Genomic DNA, 17,195 nt, shown 5'->3' with positions numbered 1-17,195 from the left:
TCTTCCAGCTACAGAGGCCAAGAAAAGCCTGTGTCCCTCCTCCCCAGCCTGCAGTCTGTAAGGCCGATGGTAACCCCTCCTTGCTGCCTGATCTGCACCTGACACTTCTAGACAGCCTGCTTGAAGCCCTGTTCCAGAGACGGGAGCGTTCCTAGAAGGATGAAGAAGCCTCTCGAAGGGACTTGGGCCTCCCCAAGACACCACCCCCCAACAAAGGGGGGCGGGGGAGGAGGGCGCATGGGCTGAGTGGATAGGAGCAGCCCGGAGCCAGCCAGGCAGTTTTATTGAAATACTTTTAAATAATTTGCACGTGTTCATCTCCTGTGTCTGGTTCTGGGATGTCCGCCGGAGTGTGCTGGGCAGGCAGTGCTCTGTCCCTCAGTCCCTGCTGACGCCCGGTACGGTGTGGGGCCGGCACTGACCAGCCCCTGCGCTCTGTCCTCACAGGGTGTCCACCTTTAAGAGGCCGGAGCCCACAGGCCCCACTGCTAAGAGCGTGCCCCAGGCAGCTGCAGACTGGGCGTGGGCGGCTTGGCATGGTGCCCGCGGTGGCAGAGGAGGCTGCCTGCCTCACAGTTCAGGTTGCGGTAGCGGGCAACAGCTGGTGTGGGGCGGGGGCACATGGACAGGAAGCCAAAGCTGAAGGGGCCGAGGCAGCAGCCAGGGCAGGGCAGCCCCTCGTCGGGCTCCCGGGGAGCCGGAGGGGGTGGCGAGGGTTCTGTCCGCTCCAGGACTGCTGCCTGGGGCAGGCTATGCCGGGCCCTGGTCCAGGGCTCCCCAGCCCAGCCTTGTGGTGAGTTTACTACCACGGCTGGGGGGTTGTTGTTGAGGGGAAGTCCTGCTCGTGGGGACCAGGCTTGGGAGGCAGAGGAACAAGTGCTGATGAAGTTTTCTGTGGCCAGGGCCAGGGGTGGCTGGGGCGCTGGTCCTGGAGGAGCTGGCTCAGGGCTGCTGCCCTCACACTCCATCCCTTCTTCGGTCGGGGGACCCCTAGGGGGAGGACCAGGACCTGGCAGAGCTGTCTCTAGGCGTCGGGGGAGCTCAGGAGAGGAGGGCAAAGAGCGGCAGCGGCGAGCAGGTGTCCCAGGCTGGGCCAGGGGCTCCGGAGTGGTCACCAACGGCAGGTGGGTGGAGGACAGTGGTGATGGTGGCACGAGAGGGAGTGGGGTGACCGGCTGGCTGGGTGCATCCAGGAGCTTGATCTTGCCACCCCTGAGGTCTTCCCGCAATGAGAACGGGTTGACTCGGGTCAGATTGTCCCCCCAGCTGGGGGGTGATCCTGGTGACGGGGGCAGGAAGAGGTCTGACCGGCTTCGGGAGAGCCGGGGGTCTGGCCTGGGAAGCGTGGCAGAGAGACCTCCTCTAGGAAGAGACCCTGTGGACAGAGAGGTCTTGCATCACTGTTTCCGGCACTTGGCAGTGTTCAGAGCAGGGACTCCCACCAGACGCTTTAGGAAGGGGGGCCGTCACCTCTAGCTCCTTTTACAGCTTTCTTCCTCCGCTCCCTCAGGCTCTCGAGCCACCCCTCGCCCATCCTTCTCAGCTAACACACGGATCCAGGCCGAAGGCCTTGAGATGGGTCAAAGTTATGCCCACTTACCCAGACTGGGAGTCGGGGGAGCCCTGGCCAGCGGGGCAGGCTCAGGCAGCTGCTCCAGGATCCATTCCAGGTGCTGGGTGATTTCCGTGAAGGGGGCACGGGCATGGGGTTCCAGCTGATGGGTAGGAACAGGGGTAGCTCCTCTAAGTGCTCCTCCAATTACGGGGGACTCAAAGGGCAGCTGTGTGAGCTCGTGTGGGGGCAGGGACGGGTGGGAGGGCATGGAGGGTCTTACACTGCAGCAGTGGATGGCCAGGAGCAGGAAGGGCAGCGGGCAGTCATCCCCCACCAGGGTGCGGAATGCTGGCACGTCCAGGCCAAAGTCCTGTGGGGACCGTGGAGAGGAGAGGCCTCCACGTCAGCCTTCCTTGGGCTCTGCTTCCGCCCTCCGCCAGGAGCCCAGCCTCCCGGGTTCCCTCCTTCCTTTCCAAACCCCGACACAGTCACCTCGGTCCGGGGCAGGTAGTCAGGGTCTGCAGGGACGCGGGCGATAAGCTCACAGAGGACAATCCCAAAGGCGAACACATCAGCCTGGGGGGGAGGGGCCAAGTCAGCAGGAGGAGCTAGGCCAGGGGGCGTCCTGGCAGTTTGTGTGCGTGTGTGCGTGCATGTGTATGCTGCTTGTGAAGGACAAGTGGGATCTTCTCGTTGCCACCAAGTTGATGGCGACTTGTATCAACCTGAGAGGACAGGGTAGAACTGCCCCTGTGGGTCCCTGAGACTGGGACTCTATGGGAATGGAAAACCTCATCTTTCTCCCATGAAGTGGCTGGTGGTTTCAAACTGTTCACCTTGCAGTTAGCAGCCCAATGTGTAACCCACCGCACTTCTAGGGCTTCACTGGGCTCTCAGGGCTCCTGACTATTGGCGGGTTTGCTGAGGAGCTTGAGTATGTCAGGGGTCTCTGGAGACCCAAAGGGCTGACGGCTCACCTTCTCATCGTAGAGCTGGCCCCGTAGCACCTCTGGAGCCATCCAATACGGGGAGCCCACCACTGCCAGCGGCTCCTTCCTTGCCCCGTCTCTGCAGGGGGCAGGGCCATGGTGGTCAGAAGCAGTCCACTCAGGCAAGCCCCCACCCACCCCAAGCAAAAGGGGGTGATGTGAAGGCCCTCCCACCCTAAGGGAAAGGTCCCTGGGGGCCCAGCATTCTAGATGGTTCCTTCAGGCAGGGCTCTCTGGGGGTCTAGGGGAAGAAGAGCATCCAGCTCACCTATACACAGGAATCTTTTCAGCTAGCCCAAAGTCACCCACAACAGCGGTGAGGCCTTGGTTTTCCCGTCGCACCAGACAGTTCTGAAACATACGCATAGCACTGCCAAACACCCGTCACCTTCTGCTCTCTGGTCTCTACACCCCCCAAAGCCCTGACATTCCATCAGAACCCCAATCCCTGTTCTCCAAAGCACCCAAATTGTGTAACACCACCCATCTCTCAGCGGGACATTCAGCCTCTGGGAGGAGCACCTCAGCCCCCAACATTCTCCAACGCCCTAACATATAATCCAACGTCCTAATGTCCCTTTTACACACACTTGTTTCCATGGCGCACTTATAGCCTGACACTCTCAAACTCTCTTCCCGCCCCCAACCAAGTAGCCGGCCTACCTTGGATGTGAGGTCTCTGTGGAATACACCTTTGGCATGCAGGTACCGCAGGCCACGGGCGATGTCCAGGGCCAGGTGGAGTCTGATAGGCCACGACAGGGGCTCAGGGGAGCTGAGCAGCTGTTCCAGGGTCCCCCCATTCATGTACTAGGTTATGGCGGGGAAAAGAGGAATGAACATCAGTGCTTACCCCTGTGCCTCAGGTCCCCACTTATCATCCAGAGGCATAGCAATGTAGGGGTCCCCACTTATTTTCCAGGACCACTGTCCAATACGGTATCCACCAGTCAAGAACCATCAAACCCCTCACTGCCACGGAGTGAATCCAGGGTTGCAGTGAGCCCACACAGGGTTCCTGAGACTACAGCTTCACGGGGGCAGATGGCTTTATCTTCCTCCCTCAGAGGGGCTGGTAGGTTTGAACCACCAACCTTGCTGTTAGCAGCCCAGTGCTAATACCACTGCGCCACCAGGGTTCCCTGAGCCATCTAGCGTACTGAAATGAAATACAACTAAACACTCAGTTTCTCAGTCACATCCGACACATTTCAAATGCCACTGAGCCTCCAGGGGCTAGTGGCTACTGTGACAGCACAGACCTACACCTTTCCATCGCTGCTGAAAGTTTCCCGCGTCACTGCAGGTACAGGGGATGGGTGGGGGGTTGGTGGGCACCTGTAGTGACCTCTTTCATGTGCTTTGCCCCAAGGGAGGGCCTGCGGCCTCTCCTTATCTTACCTGTCCACCTGTCCCGCTGACTGCCCCCGCCCATCCTCACCTCTGTGAGAGCGTGCAGCTGCCCCTGGTGCACACAGACCCCCATGAACCTGGAAGAGAAGGGTGGGCTGTCGAGCTGCGGTCTCGCCACTTGCCCTCCGGCCGCCGCCGGCCCGGGAGGGGCTGGGCCCGCTCACCTCAGGATGTTGGGATGCCGGAGCCGGTTCATCAGCTGCACCTCCCGGAGCGTGTTTCCCCGGTTACTGGGGAGCCTATTCATCTTCAGCACCATGACCTGCCCTGACTGTCGGTGCCGGACCTGGGGGCGACGCGGGCCGGCGAGTCGCGCGGGCAGAGCCCCGGCGGCTGGCAGCCCGGCCCCGCCCCTCTGCCCGCCCGGCCGGTCCTACCTTGTAGACCTCGGAGAAGAAGCCGGCCCCGATCTTCTCGGCGCAGTGGAAGTCGTCCACGCGCGCCAGGCTGGACACGGCGCTGCGCAGAGCCCGGTAGGAGGAGGGCCGGCCCCGGCCCGGGCCTCCGCCCGCGCCCCCCGGGCCCGGAGGACCCTCCCCGGGCGCTTCTCCGGGCCCGGGCCCAGGGCCCCGCAGTGGGGGCCGCTCTCCGGCCATGGCCGGGCCCCCAGCCGGCCCGCTTCACATGGCAATGTCCCCGGGACCCGGGCAGGCTTCGCGCGCCACCGGCGCGGGCCAAGCCGGGGCCCGGGCGCCGAGATCCCGCTCGGAGAAAGGACGCTCAGCCGGAGAGCTCGGGCCCGCCCCCGCCGCGCCTGCTGGCCGGGCCCCGAAGGACCGCTCCGCTCTGCTCTGCTCTGCTCTGCGCAGGGTCAGGGTCTGGGCCTGGGACTGGGCCTAGGCCGGCGGCGGCGGCAGCGCTCCGGGCCCCGGCGGCGGCAGCGGGCGGGCGAGCTCCGGCGGGCGGAGGCGGACTGGCGGCAGTGGCTGCTGGGCTCCGCCGCTGGGGCTAAGGCTCGCGGCCTGCCGGGGGCGGGGCGGGCGGAGGGGGCGGGGCGGGGCGGGGCCGGGCCTCGGCTTAACTCCCTCCTGCCCGGCGCCGGCCGCGGCCACGCCCCCTCAGGTGCGCACTCCCCCAGCGGGGGTCGCGTCGCACTAGGCGACTGGGCCTGGGGCGTTGGGGCCAGGTCAGTTCGGTCCCGGACTTGAGTCACCGAAGGGAATGAAGGGCTGATGGTGGGGACCCGCCGCTCCCATGTCTCCGGGCTGCCCTGCGAGTCCTCCTCCTCTTCCTTGCTCAGGGCACTCTTCTGAGGGCCCGGGGCAGGCAGGCTCCGTGGGCCAGCCCGCCGGAAAGTCGGCCCTCCAGGCTCAGCCACGGTCAGGGGCCTGCCCAGCAATCCGCCCCTCCCCAGTCTCCGTCCACTTCCTGAGCCCTAGTCCCTAAACCTGAGCTCCCTGACGCCTTCTTTGATGGGTGGGTTGCTGGTGTTTGTAGGGAGCCCGTGACTCCTCACTCCACGCTGCCGGACCCCAGTAAAGTTTTAAATCTCAGTGCCTCCGCCTAGTGACCACCCAGGCTGGACCTCCCCTCTGCTCCCCGAAGAAAGCCCTCTACGTTTAGGAAAGCCCCTCCCTCCGCGAGATGTTAACCCTCAGCAAGGCCCCGCCCCTCAAATAACCTTCCCTCACCCCCCTCGGAGACCACGGTTCCCCCACCGCATTCAGAGGTGGGAGACTGCCACCATTCGGTGTACCAGAACCCTTCAATGCGACACCCTCTCAGTGTATATTCCTCCCACGCAGTGACCGCTTCCCTCAGCCCCCGTGACCCCATCAGTCATTGTGACCCCTCCTCTCAAGACTCCTCCCCCTGTGTGGCACAGCCCTGGTCGGAGTGCCTCCTCCTAATAGGTTCCGCCCCGCTACCCCGCAGGAATCGGATCAGCCCCTTTAGGTTTGAAGAGAACTGCAGTTGGTCCCTTCAGTGGGCACCGGGTCCAGAGGACGCACGCCCTGACTTAAGACACGGTGCGCTTGCCGTACCCTACGCTTCCGGTCCCGACTCTAGCTCCCGCCCTCTCAGTGAACGAGCCAATCATCGCTAGGAGTTGGTGACGCCACTCTATCCCGGCGGACAGCCCTTGGGCTCTCGGTGAGCAGCCTGCCCCCTAGAGGCAAATGGAGGAGGCCGCCTTGGGAGGAGAACGGGGTTGACATTTACAGAGCAACGTTGAATTCAAGAATTTCAAAGTACTGTATTTTAATTTTTATGGTAAGCCATCAGCCGCCCCGTGGGAGAAAGACAGGACCGACTTTATGCTCTTGGAAATTCACAGGGGCAGTTTCCCTGTCCTAGAGGCATGGCCTCGATGGCAGTGCAGGTCAGTGTGTTTGTGTGTAAGCATAACTTACTGTAAGCATAACTACATTAGCGGATGAATCTTCCAACGGAATCCTGAATCGAGTTTACGAGTGTTGGAGCCAAGAAGTACTACCTCTTTAAAATATTGAAAAGCAAGGATGATACTTTTGAGGAGTAAGGCGCTCCTGACCCAAGCCATGGTATTTTCAATGGCTTCATGTGCATGTGAAAGTGGGCATTGAAGAAGACAGCCCAAAGAAGAATCGGTGCATTTGAATTATGGCGCTGGCAAAGAATATCGAAAGTACCACGGACTTCCAAAGGAACAAGCAAGTCTGTCTTAGAAGAAGCACAGCCAGAGTGCTCCTTGGAAGCCTGGATGTTGAGACTTTGCCTCACATACATTGGGCCTGTTATCAGGAGAGACCTAGCGAGGGACAGCATGCTTAGTTAAGTAGAGGGGCAGTGAAAACGAGGAAGGGCCTTGACAGGATAGATTAGCACAGTGGCTGCAACAATGGATACAGACATAAATGTGAAGATGGTACAGGACATGGCAGCTGTGTTTCGTTCAGCTGTGAGTCAGAACCAATTCCGACACCTAACAACAAGGGTGAAAAGGGTAGAATTGCCCCACAGGTTTCAGAGACTGTCAATCCTTGGGGACGGAGGAGGCCTCATTTTCCTCCCATGGAACAGCTAGTGGTTTCAATCTGCTGACCTGGTGGCTAGCAGCCCAGCAGAGTTACAATCTCCAAAACTCACAGGGCAGTGCTACCCGGTCCTGTAGGATCTCTATGAAATAGAATCTATTCAGTGGCTTTGACTTTGGAATGTAAATAGAGCCCTGGCGGTGCTGTGGGTAAATTTTGGATTGCTAACTGGGAAGACAGAGGTTCAAATCCTTCACCAGCCACTGGAGGGAAGAATGATGAGGCTTTCTACGACTGCAAAGATTTACAGCCATGGAAACCTCATATGGTCACTGAGTCAGAATTCTCAGTGTGGTTGGAGAGGTGAAAACAGAGCTCTCGTAGGACCATGGTTAAGTGCTCAGTAGCTATCTCAGAAGTTGGCTGTTCCAAATCACCAGAAGCTCAAAGGATGTGACAGTCAGCTTTTGTGAATGATGACCTCAGAAACCCTATTGCGATGAGTCAGAATTGACTTTATGGCGGGTGCTGACTAATGTGAAAAGAACAAAGGTTGCTTTAATTACAGATGATGCCTTGGGATCAAGAGAAGGCCAGATGCTGACGTTGGACATTGTACAAGGAAAATTTCACAGCGGTTTGGCAAGAGAACAGCAAGGCATTAACATTGTCTTAGGGCCCAGTGGACACAGGCTGATCTCGAACCTGTCCCTGGGGCATGTGCATCATAGTCTTTTCCAGGGGCAGTGTAGTCTCAGCCAAACAAGCTCATTCATCACATTAGAGTAACAGAAGGGACTTTAAGAAGTTCATGGGAAAATGGAAAAAAAAGATAAAAATATCAACTTGTATTTTTCAACATAAACGCTATTTAGATTGAGACATTTTATGTAAGGAATAACAGCCCCTTAAGTCTCTTCCCCAAAGAACTGCCTGCAGGTCCTTGGAGGCTAGCCATTGTTAATGCCATCTTTCTCACATAAACTGAGGAAGAATGGGTGCCCTTTAAAGATTTTTTTAAGATTAGGAAACAAAAAGTCTGAATGAACAATTCAGGCCTGGAAAGTTGATTCCTAGTGATTTCCCATAGAAGCTCACCCCAGATTGCCCTTATCTGATGAGAGAGATGAGCAGACGCATTGTGGTAGAGATGGACTCCAGAAACTTTCCCAGGAATTTTTCCGTTAAAGCTGTGGCTGATGTTCTCCAAATACTCTCATAATAAATAAGCACATGCTACTCTTCATTGACTCTCCAGCAAAATGCTTCAGTATCCCCCAAATTAGTCATGACCATTGTGCTAGATCAGTCTGTTTTTGCTTTGCCTGGACCACTCCCTCCTTGGCAGCCACTGCTTTGACTGTGCTTTGTCTTTGGAATCTTTGCTTTATCTTTAGGATCCTACCGTTAAAGCCATGTTTCATCTTCTGTTAGAGGTCTTCCAAGAAGTGCGTCAGGATCTTCATCCCATGGTTTCAAATTTCCACAGGTAGCTCTACTCTTGCTGTAGCTGATATGAGCTTAACAGTCTGGCACTCACCGAGCAGAGTGTCTTCTCAGTCAGAACTGTGTAAGCTGAACCAAGTGAGATGTCTGTGGTGGTGGCTAGAGGACACAACTCTGACACACACCTTTCCTGATTTTAAACCAGGCAATGTTCCTGTGTTGTGGTCAAACACCCGCCTTGACCCATGTACAAGTTCCACATGAGCACCAGGAAGTGTTCTGGAATTCCCATTCTTCTCTAGGCTCATAGTTGGTTATGATACCATTTACATAATAAATAAAACCCAAGAAAACATATTTCTGGTATTGTTTTCAGCCACGATCAATCTGACATCAGTATCGATATCTTGTTCCACATTCTCTTCTGGGCTGACCTAAATCTCTTGCAGCTCCCTGTCACTGTATTGCTGCAACTGTTGTTGGAGCATCTTCAGCAAAATTTTACTTGCACGTGATAGTAATGATATTGTTCTATAACTTGAGTATTCTTTTGGGCCACCAAATGGGTACAAATACGGATCTCTAATTGCTCTTTATGCACGCTCCTATGTGTTTTATCCTACTCTGAGCTTTTTTTTTTTTTTTAGTAGAATCTTTTTTTATTCAGAAAAAAAAAACAACCCAAAAAACAAAGTTTTCTAACCACACACAGGAGGAGGGATGGGTAGGGGGAGGTGCCTGTCCATCCAGCCCCAACCCCCACCCCATATGGTTTTGGCAGCAATAAGGGGTATGGGGTAATGGCCCCCAAAATAAAAATGGTGTGTGTGTGTATGGGGGGGAGGTTGCAAAAGCAGTGGGAAGTGGTGGTGGGGAAGGGGCAGACGAGGTCAGTACTGGGAACGCCGCAGGTGAGAAGCCATTTCATAACATTTCTTGTTGATCAAAGCACGGTGGACCCCTTCTTTGCCCATCAGCAGGACTAGCGTCTTGGCAGTCGCGGTGACAGTGAGGTTGAAGGTGGGGGCTCCGCCAGTGCTCTTGGTGCGAAGATCCATGGTGTATTCCCCGTCCGTCAGCAGTGGTTCCCGGATCACAGAACATTTCTGGCCCCCAAGTGTCAGCCCATTCACGAAAAAACTTGACTGGTCTTTGCCAACAAGAGCTCCAACCTCGGCTGGCGTGATGTTGACGAAGGTTTTCCCGGGGACAGCGGCCCAGACAGAGGGCGAGTCCTTACAGCCCACGATGGCCGCGTCCTGACAGGTCCCGTCCGCCATGAGGTTGTCGATGTAGGCGCTCCACCCGGCCATGGCGTTGCTACTGGGGCAGCTTCTCGGTGCTTCTGCGGGGCCGCGGGCTGAGCTTGGCTGCCTCCGGCGGGCGGGGGGAAGGCGGAGAGCTCGGGGCGCGCGCTGCTGTCCTGACCGCGGCGCTGCTAGCTGTCCCTACTCTGAGCTTTAATACTAGTTTCACTACTTAACGCAGGAGAAAATTGAGGCTTGATGAGATAAATGTGGCCAACGTCCCTATCGCTAGTGAACCTATTTTTTTGTATTAAAATTTGTTTTTTAAAGTTATGCCTTTGACTCTAAGGCAAAAAAAAACCCAAAATAAAACATGTCCTTAACAATAACGAGGTTGTGAAGGGAGACGTCAGACAGTATAATAATAATTTATAAATTATCAAGCGTTCATGAGGGAGGAGGGAGGAAGGGGGAAAAATGAAGAGCTGATGCCAGGGGTTTAACTGGAGAGCAAATGTTTTGAGAATGATGAGAGCAACAAATGTATAAATGTGCTTTATACAATTGATGTATGTAAAGATTGTGATGTTGTATGAGCCCCCAATAAAATGATTTTAAAAAAATGAGTTCAAGGTCCACTCAAGGCAATAAGCTATTATAAGTCTGTTGCCTGACCTCCCACCCATGTCCTATCTTATACTACACCATATTGGCTTCATACTATTATAAGGAGCTGGTGTTGTAGCGTGTTCCGCATTGGGCTGCTAATTTCCAGGTCAGCAGTTGAAACCTACCAGCTGCCCCTCGGGAGAAAGATGAGGCCTTCTGCTGTGAAGATGTAGTCTCTGAAACCCTCAGGCCAGTTCTCCTCTGCTCTAAGTCAGCCTTGACTTGATGGCAGGGAGTTTTATTACATGTATTACACCATCGGTTTACCTGGCAGCCATCGAACTAGTGACGTGCCTCCTTCCCCTGGCTTTGCGACACAGTCCGCCTAGCCCAGTGTGTCCAAGCGGAGTGGGCTGAGTCGTGGTCTCTGCACTTGCTACATAAGGTGGTGTCACTTCGCCTCTGGGCTTCGGAGTGTGCACATTTGTAGCCGAGCTAAACAGCCTTGTGAGCAGATGCTTCCGATTATTGGAGGTACGTAATAAAGAGTCCTTGTGCAATTGAAATGTCAGGTCACTTCCAGAGGTCTCTAGGTTGTTCCCCTGTCACTTGTCCTCCATCTCCTCTTTCCTGGGCTCTGGCCAGTCTTCTCAGAGACCATCTTTCAGGAACGCCACTCTCTCCCACAAGGCTGGCTGTGTAAGCAAGGAAGTCTCCATGACATGACTCCGATGAGGGGAACGTTTAAAGGGAAGTCTTCTGAGACAGAGCAGAATGGACCTCACACTTGTATCCTGGGAGATGAGGGTGGACTCAGTATTTTGTGGCTGCTTGGGTCCCAGGGGGGAGACTGGGGAGTGGTGGGCGGCTTTGCTCTTCAGTCCTATGGGCCTGCTCTGCTGCCCTCCTCCCCTCCGCCCTCCCTCAGCCCTGCCTCCTTCTCAGGTTCTGCCCACAGCCCTGGACACAGTACACACAGCTCAGAGCCTTTGCTCAAGGGGAGACAAAAGCCCGGGTTCCCAGGGCTATGGCCAGCACCTCCATCCCAGGGCTGGACTCTCCGCAGCGTCATTACATCCCGGGGTAAGACTTCTACCAAGAGCACTTCTGGGGGCCTTAGGGCAGAGGGAGAGAGGAGTCTAAGCCTTGCAGCTTAAGCCTTGGGGCCCAAAGTGGACATACTGGTTCGGGAGGCCCAAGGCTGGGCATTTATGGTGTAGGAAAGAACTAGCCAGTGGGGAGTGCTTCCTGGGCCTGCCAAGCTTTGTGTTGTCTTCTCCATGGTAACTGCATAACAAGAGAGGCTGACCTGAAGGTCCAGAAAGAGAACTTTAAAAAGTGGCTCCAAATACACACCTGGAAAGGTCAGGGCTTTTGAGGTCTCTGTCTTTGGGGATGGTGTGGAGAGGGGGGCTCGGGGTCAGTGGGTGAGTACTGTGCTGCAGGTACACTGGACACTGCCCTCTACTGCGGTTCAGCATGGGCCAGACCTATGGGCAGGTGACTGGTCAGCTACTTCAAGGTCCTCCTGGCCTAGCGTGGCCCCCTGTCCGCCGCACACTTTTGCCTCCCATCCGGCCTCCACGGTCTCCTGAGGTTCCCAGTGGGGGCCGACCTCCCAGGCATGGGCACGAAAGGCTCAGCTCCAGCATGATCCCCGGATACACAGGTATGTACCCAAGCACGAACAGGTGCCCCGCCCCACAACGTGAGCCCCAAATGCTCATGTGGATTCCCCTGCCCCCTGCCCACCTGCTCAGGTTTTGTACCACAGGCACAGTTCATCTTTGCCAAGAACTGTAGCCAGGTCTGGTCCGAGGCGCTGAATGAGTTTGCTCAATGGCAACAGAGTCGAGAACTGCCAATGGAGGCCAAGGGAGCAAAAGAGCCAGAGAAAGACCAAGAGCCAAAGGCAGAGCTAGAGCTAGAAGCAAGGAGGCAGCCGGTGCCCGAGCTGACGGCAGCACAAGTGAGATCGAGGAGGCTGGTGGCGGGTGGGAGCAGGAGCAGAATCGTGTGTGTCCAGGCCCAGGAGTGGTGTGAGCCGAGGCATGGGGGGTCTGAGGTGTAGCCCTGGCTGCCGGCTGCCCCTGCTGGGAGCTTGTGTTTGAGAGCCTTACCTTTCTTCTGCCAGCTGCCCCTCCCCCTCAAGGCTTCTCCCTACTCCATGGATGACAGAGACCCTCAGAAGTTCTTCATGTCAGGTGAAGGAGGTGGGCAACAACCAGAGACATGGGAAAGCCCATCGGGGATGTCTTGACTCAATATCTGCACCCCGCCCTGTCCCCAGGCTTCACTGGTTATGTGCCCCGAGCCCGCTTCCTGTTCGGCTCCAGTTTTCCGGTGCTCACAAACCAGGCGCTGCAGGAATTTGGGCAGAAGCAATCAGGGGGCGGAGGTCAGAAGGTCCCCAAACACCTCCCCCCACTTCCCAGGACCTACCCTCAGAATGTGTGCCTTTTACCTCACTATGGTGGTTACGTGCCAGGTGAGGACAACTTCAGCAGAGGGCGGGGGGTGGGGGGCAGGGAGTGGTTTGGGGCAGAATGCACGTGGTCACAGTTAGGCAGAGAAGGAAAGGGAGGTAGGTGGCTTAGGGGAGTGGAGTGCGGGCCAGACAGGGCACCTCGAAGGGCCTGGGCTACTGGCTGGGAAAGAGGCCCTTCATGCCACTGGCTGTGTGACAGACCCTCCTGGCCACACAGGGTACAAGTTCCAGTTTGGTCACACCTACGGACATCTCACCCATGACGCGCTGGGTCTCAGCACCCTGCAGAAGCAACTCCTGGCCTAGGTGGCTGGCTGGCCTGCCCCAGCCTCTGCTCCCAACCAACCTTTGTGAAGAGTGGGGCGGGGGGAGGGGGACAACAGCAGAGACACTGCTTCAGAGGCGGAGCACCTTTTTTATTAATAGGTGTAATAAATAAATAAATAAATGAACAGAAGCCTGGGCTCCTCCCCCATCCTCTGACGACCAGGGCACTGACCACAGCCTATTGACAGCGTGGGGGCTCAGGGCTCAGGCCCCAATACTGTTCTCCATCCTCATCATTGTCTGGGTCACCTCCCTCCAAAGGGACTTGTCTGCACCCACAGGGAGCTTGGCCCAGAGGGCCTGGGGGATCCTGGCCGCCCAGTGCTGCGCTGTCCCCTCCTTCCCTGGGCTGAGATGCAGATGAGGTCACTGGGGCAGTGGAAGGGGTGGGGATAGGGGTGTCATTAATACTGAGCACAGGGAGCAGGTGCCAGCCCACAGACTCCTCTCGGTCCACTCTGCAGCCAAGCCAGGTGGGCTTGCAAGGGGCTCTCAGGTTCTGAGTCTGGGGCTATGAGGGTCCCTGAGGCCACCAGCATGCACAGGGCCTCAATTTTGGCTGTTTCCAAGGGTTGGGCTTGAAGTTGGGGTCAAGGTCACATAGGCCAGAGGCACCAGGCCAGTGTCAGGGCCTCGGCTGCAGCGCAGCCACTCTCCTGGGGCGGGGCCCAGCACACGGAGGACGTCGCCCTTGTGGAAGCTCAGCTGTCCGGGGCCTGAGGCCAGGCGGTGGCACAGTGCCTGCACCTCGCTGGAAAAGTAAGACACGGAAGTCAGAGAAACCCCACTGAAAGCCAATCCCAGCCCTCCCCTTTCCCATAAGCCCAGCTCACCACGGGGGTGTGGGGGGTGTGGCTGGAGAGGGAGGCGCCTGTGGGCTCTCCCGAGGTTCTCGACGGGCGCCCACCGTCTGTGCCACCAGCTGGAACATGGACTTGTCTAGGCTCAGCCAGTCCGAGGGCAGCCTGGGGAGAGAGCCAGGGCTGTTTCTGTGCTTGCCCTGGCAGGGAACAGGCCCCGTTCTGCCCCCAACCCCTGTCTATGGGAGGGGGAGGGGAGGCTGCTCTCACCTGCTTGGGGGTCGGGCCTCCCGCTGAGCTTTTCGGGACCCAAAGAGGTGTCCCCACTTGATGCCTCCAGGTGAAGCCTCTGAGGGCCTGTCCTCACTTTCTGCCGGAGGAGGAGCAGCGGGCCCCTCTCTCTCCCGACTGCGCCTGAGCTCAGCCAGCACAGAGTCAGGGGGGCTCCCCACCCAGAAGGGCCAGCCCCTCTCCCTGCCAAGGCCTTCCTCAGAGGCAGGGCAGGCCTCTGCTCCCTCCACCACGCCTTCTCGTGGGGGTGGAGCCTGGGAAGGCCCCCCTCCTCCCAGCCCTTTCTTTCTCTCACTGCTGCTGCTGCTGCTGCTGCCACCCCGTGGGAACCTAGAACCTTCCATGGAGCCATCGATGTAGACCTGGGAACTCTGCATGAGCTGGTACCACCAGCCAGCCTGCCCACCTCTGGCCGACCTGCCTTGTCTTGAGCTCCCAGCTGCCTCTGCTACCTCTTCCTCTTCTCCTCCTTCTGAGGCACCCACGCCTTTCACCCGCTCCCCACGGTCGGCTCTGTCCACATCTCCAGGGCCTTCTGGGCCCCGGGACCGGGCCAATTGCAGCGTCGAGTGGGCAGACAGCAGAAGGTCCTGGGACACCCGCAGCAGTTCCTTGTGCTGCCGCTGCTGCTGGCCACTCTGCAGGAGCCGGTGCTGGAACAGCAGGTCGAGGCTGAAGGGCAGCAGGGCCAGGGGCTGGAGCAGCAGCAGCAGCTCCTCGAAGAGGCCGGGGCACACAGTGTGAGCGGCACTCAGGAAGCCCCACGGCTGGTAGTGGGTCTGGAGGATGTCTGGAGGGAGAGAGAGGAAAGGGGCTGATCCGCACAGAGCAGGACCATCTGCTGGGGGTGAGCAACTCCGAGGCATCCTGGTACTGCTGCACAGGCTGCGTGCACTCCGGGAATTCCACATCCCTAAGCTGAGAGGAATGGGCTTCCCGACTGCTTGCATACCCTGGGGAAGGCCTGGGGTGGCAGTCCAAAGCGTGGCGGACAGAGCTTGTGTGCCCCCCCCAATCCCCCACCCACCCCACTCCTGCATCTGAAAGACTAGACCTTCCTCCCTTGGGTTGGGCTTTAGATGGAGTCTGTAGATGTAGACGGGGCAGGGGGGTGGGCATTACCTTCATGGCTATAGAGGTGGTTAAACCAGAACTCCAGAGACCGGATGCTGTGGGGAGAAGGGTGGAGTAGGGACAGAGAGTCAGGTAGGGGTCCGACACGGCCAAGGATGGACGAGACCGCCTCGCATGGCAAGGATGCCACCTGCTTCAAAATTCACCTACAGAATTCTAGAAAGTCAATCTGGATGGGGGATGGGCGTGGGGGAGGAGGGAGGAGATGGACATCCAATTCACAGCCCTTCTTTGGAAGGGAGCTGCCTTGCAGGAGGCCTGAGAAGCAAGGGCAGCTCGAGGGCACCCACTACAGAGAGAGAGAGAGAGAGAGAGGGGCACAGGCATTCCTGCTTCACGTTGGGTTGCATGCATACGCACCATGGTCTCATCAGCCTTGCCTGCTAGTTTGTTTTATAACCATGCCCCCCCCACCCGCCTTCCTCTGTGTTGGCCAGCAGCTCCAGTGGCTGCAGCAGCAGCGGCAGCGGTGGGGAGGGGAGAATGATCAGCCGTGAACTCAAGTCGGGCTTCAGTAGGGTGTCCTCACATCGAGTTGTTTCACAGGAGGTCAGGTGGATGTTAAACAGGGCACATCTGTACTGATGTGGGTCCCAGGGTGGGGTTAGGGTCAAGCAGGATTTAGAGAAACCTGGCTAACTTCCAAGTAAGGCCGGTTCTGGGTTTGTAAAGTAGAAGCCCGTGTCGGTGCCCCAGTCTGCTGAGTGGAGCTGGAGGGGAGAAGGTGAGCCTGCACACACACACACACACACACACACACACACACACACACACACACACACACACACCGTCCCAGCCTTGGAGCAGAGGCCGGCACTCACTTGAGCAGGCCCAGGATGACACACACACACACACACACACACACACACACACACACACACACACACACACACACACACACACACACACCGTCCCAGCCTTGGAGCAGAGGCCGGCACTCACTTGAGCAGGCCCAGGATGAAGGCATTGAAGCGCATGGTGTGGTTGGTGAGCTCCGGGGACTGGCTGACTTTGTTGCAGAGGCTGTGTAGGACCTTGGTGGATGGGCCTGAGGGGAAGCCAGGGTTGGAGGTCACGTGGGTAACCTCTCAAACCCAGCCCAGCACCCCCAGCTTGCCGCCCCGCACTTACCCAGCTGGGTGGAAGCCTCCACCACACTCCACGGCATGTTCTTCCGCTGCCCAATGATGACGTCCAGCACGAAGGCCTTGAGCCCGTCCTCCAGCACAGCGCGGACCGCAGGGCACAAGTACTTCAGAACCAGGTGGCCGACATTGGGGCTCACAGAACTGTTCCCCAACTTGGCCTGCAAGTGCAGAGAGGGAAGTGCAGGAAATCATTTGAGGCCAGACCTTGACCCCCTCTGACTGTTCGTCCTCTGCAGTGCCCTCTTGCCATCCCCATCCTGAAGGACACTGCTCTGTGCCAAGGGAAAGAGAACAGTGCCCGATGGTGGCACTGAACAGGTGAGGATCGGAAAGGTTAGGGCTCAGCTCTCCACACTTCCTGCCTACCTTCACCCCAGGATCCCGGCTTGTGCCAAAGTGGGCAACAATGAGGTCGACAGCCGTGTTGACAGCTTTTACCAATCCTGCAAGCAAGAATTTGATGTGTCAGGGGACGGAGCAGATGCTTCTCCAAGCCAGCTGGGGCTGAAGTCTCAGTGGGAAGGGCAAAGGCTTTCATATTTCCTCTCTGCACGTGTACAGAGCTCTCATCAAGACCCCCAAGGCCTGGCCCTCTATCTAGCTTTCAAGCCCCTTTTGTCTTCACCTCTCAGCTTGGGCCCACCTCAAGGACAGCCTTGTCAAGACCCTTAGCTTTCCCCCAATTCTGGACCAATCTAACTATCCCTCTGCCCCCCCCCCCCCCCCGTGCGAAGCAGGGCCACGAGCTGCTGTTGGAGAAAACCCACAGCCCCTCAGAGCAGTACAGCTAG

General features: G+C 57.5%; 3 protein-coding genes and 1 pseudogene across 7 annotated transcripts in view; 1 reads left to right on the top strand and 3 right to left on the bottom strand.

Moving 5' to 3' along the window:
* Positions 1-251: 251 nt before the first annotated feature.
* TESK1 (testis associated actin remodelling kinase 1) lies at positions 252-5,521 on the bottom strand. Its single transcript, XM_075560098.1, has 10 exons — positions 4,335-5,521; positions 4,122-4,243; positions 3,986-4,034; positions 3,208-3,354; positions 2,813-2,895; positions 2,533-2,623; positions 2,048-2,131; positions 1,836-1,925; positions 1,601-1,715; positions 252-1,375 (listed from the first exon to the last, which is right to left on the bottom strand). Exons 1-10 carry the CDS (start codon positions 4,551-4,553, stop codon positions 489-491), a joined length of 1,887 nt encoding a protein of 628 aa, XP_075416213.1. The 5' UTR covers positions 4,554-5,521; the 3' UTR covers positions 252-488.
* Positions 5,522-9,073: 3,552 nt separating this feature from the next.
* Positions 9,074-9,713, bottom strand: LOC142457866 (profilin-1 pseudogene; annotated as a pseudogene).
* Positions 9,714-11,243: 1,530 nt separating this feature from the next.
* On the top strand, positions 11,244-13,010 carry CIMIP2B (ciliary microtubule inner protein 2B). The gene is made up of 6 exons (XM_075558964.1): positions 11,244-11,299; positions 11,662-11,885; positions 11,977-12,185; positions 12,369-12,420; positions 12,507-12,704; positions 12,922-13,010. The coding sequence occupies exons 1-6, from the start codon at positions 11,244-11,246 to the stop codon at positions 13,008-13,010; spliced, it is 828 nt and encodes a 275-aa protein (XP_075415079.1).
* An 89-nt stretch (positions 13,011-13,099) lies between these two features.
* Positions 13,100-17,195, bottom strand: part of RUSC2 (RUN and SH3 domain containing 2) — a 66,332-nt gene continuing 62,236 nt past the window's right edge. For all 5 annotated transcript variants that reach the window (XM_075560091.1, XM_075560094.1, XM_075560095.1 and 2 more), the window contains 7 exons: positions 16,771-16,847; positions 16,388-16,562; positions 16,199-16,304; positions 15,245-15,291; positions 14,102-14,912; positions 13,865-13,996; positions 13,100-13,782 (listed from right to left, as the gene is read on the bottom strand). In XM_075560091.1, coding sequence (XP_075416206.1) covers positions 13,581-13,782; positions 13,865-13,996; positions 14,102-14,912; positions 15,245-15,291; positions 16,199-16,304; positions 16,388-16,562; positions 16,771-16,847 — 1,550 coding nt within the window. In that variant the 3' untranslated portion in view covers positions 13,100-13,580. The remainder of the gene's footprint in view (positions 13,783-13,864; positions 13,997-14,101; positions 14,913-15,244; positions 15,292-16,198; positions 16,305-16,387; positions 16,563-16,770; positions 16,848-17,195) is intronic.

Source organism: Tenrec ecaudatus, chromosome 10, assembly GCF_050624435.1.
Source record: "Tenrec ecaudatus isolate mTenEca1 chromosome 10, mTenEca1.hap1, whole genome shotgun sequence".
In the NCBI taxonomy this organism is placed as follows: Eukaryota; Metazoa; Chordata; class Mammalia; order Afrosoricida; family Tenrecidae; genus Tenrec; species Tenrec ecaudatus.
The sequence above is the reverse complement of the archived record's forward strand: the minus strand, read 5'-3'. Positions and strand labels throughout refer to the sequence as shown.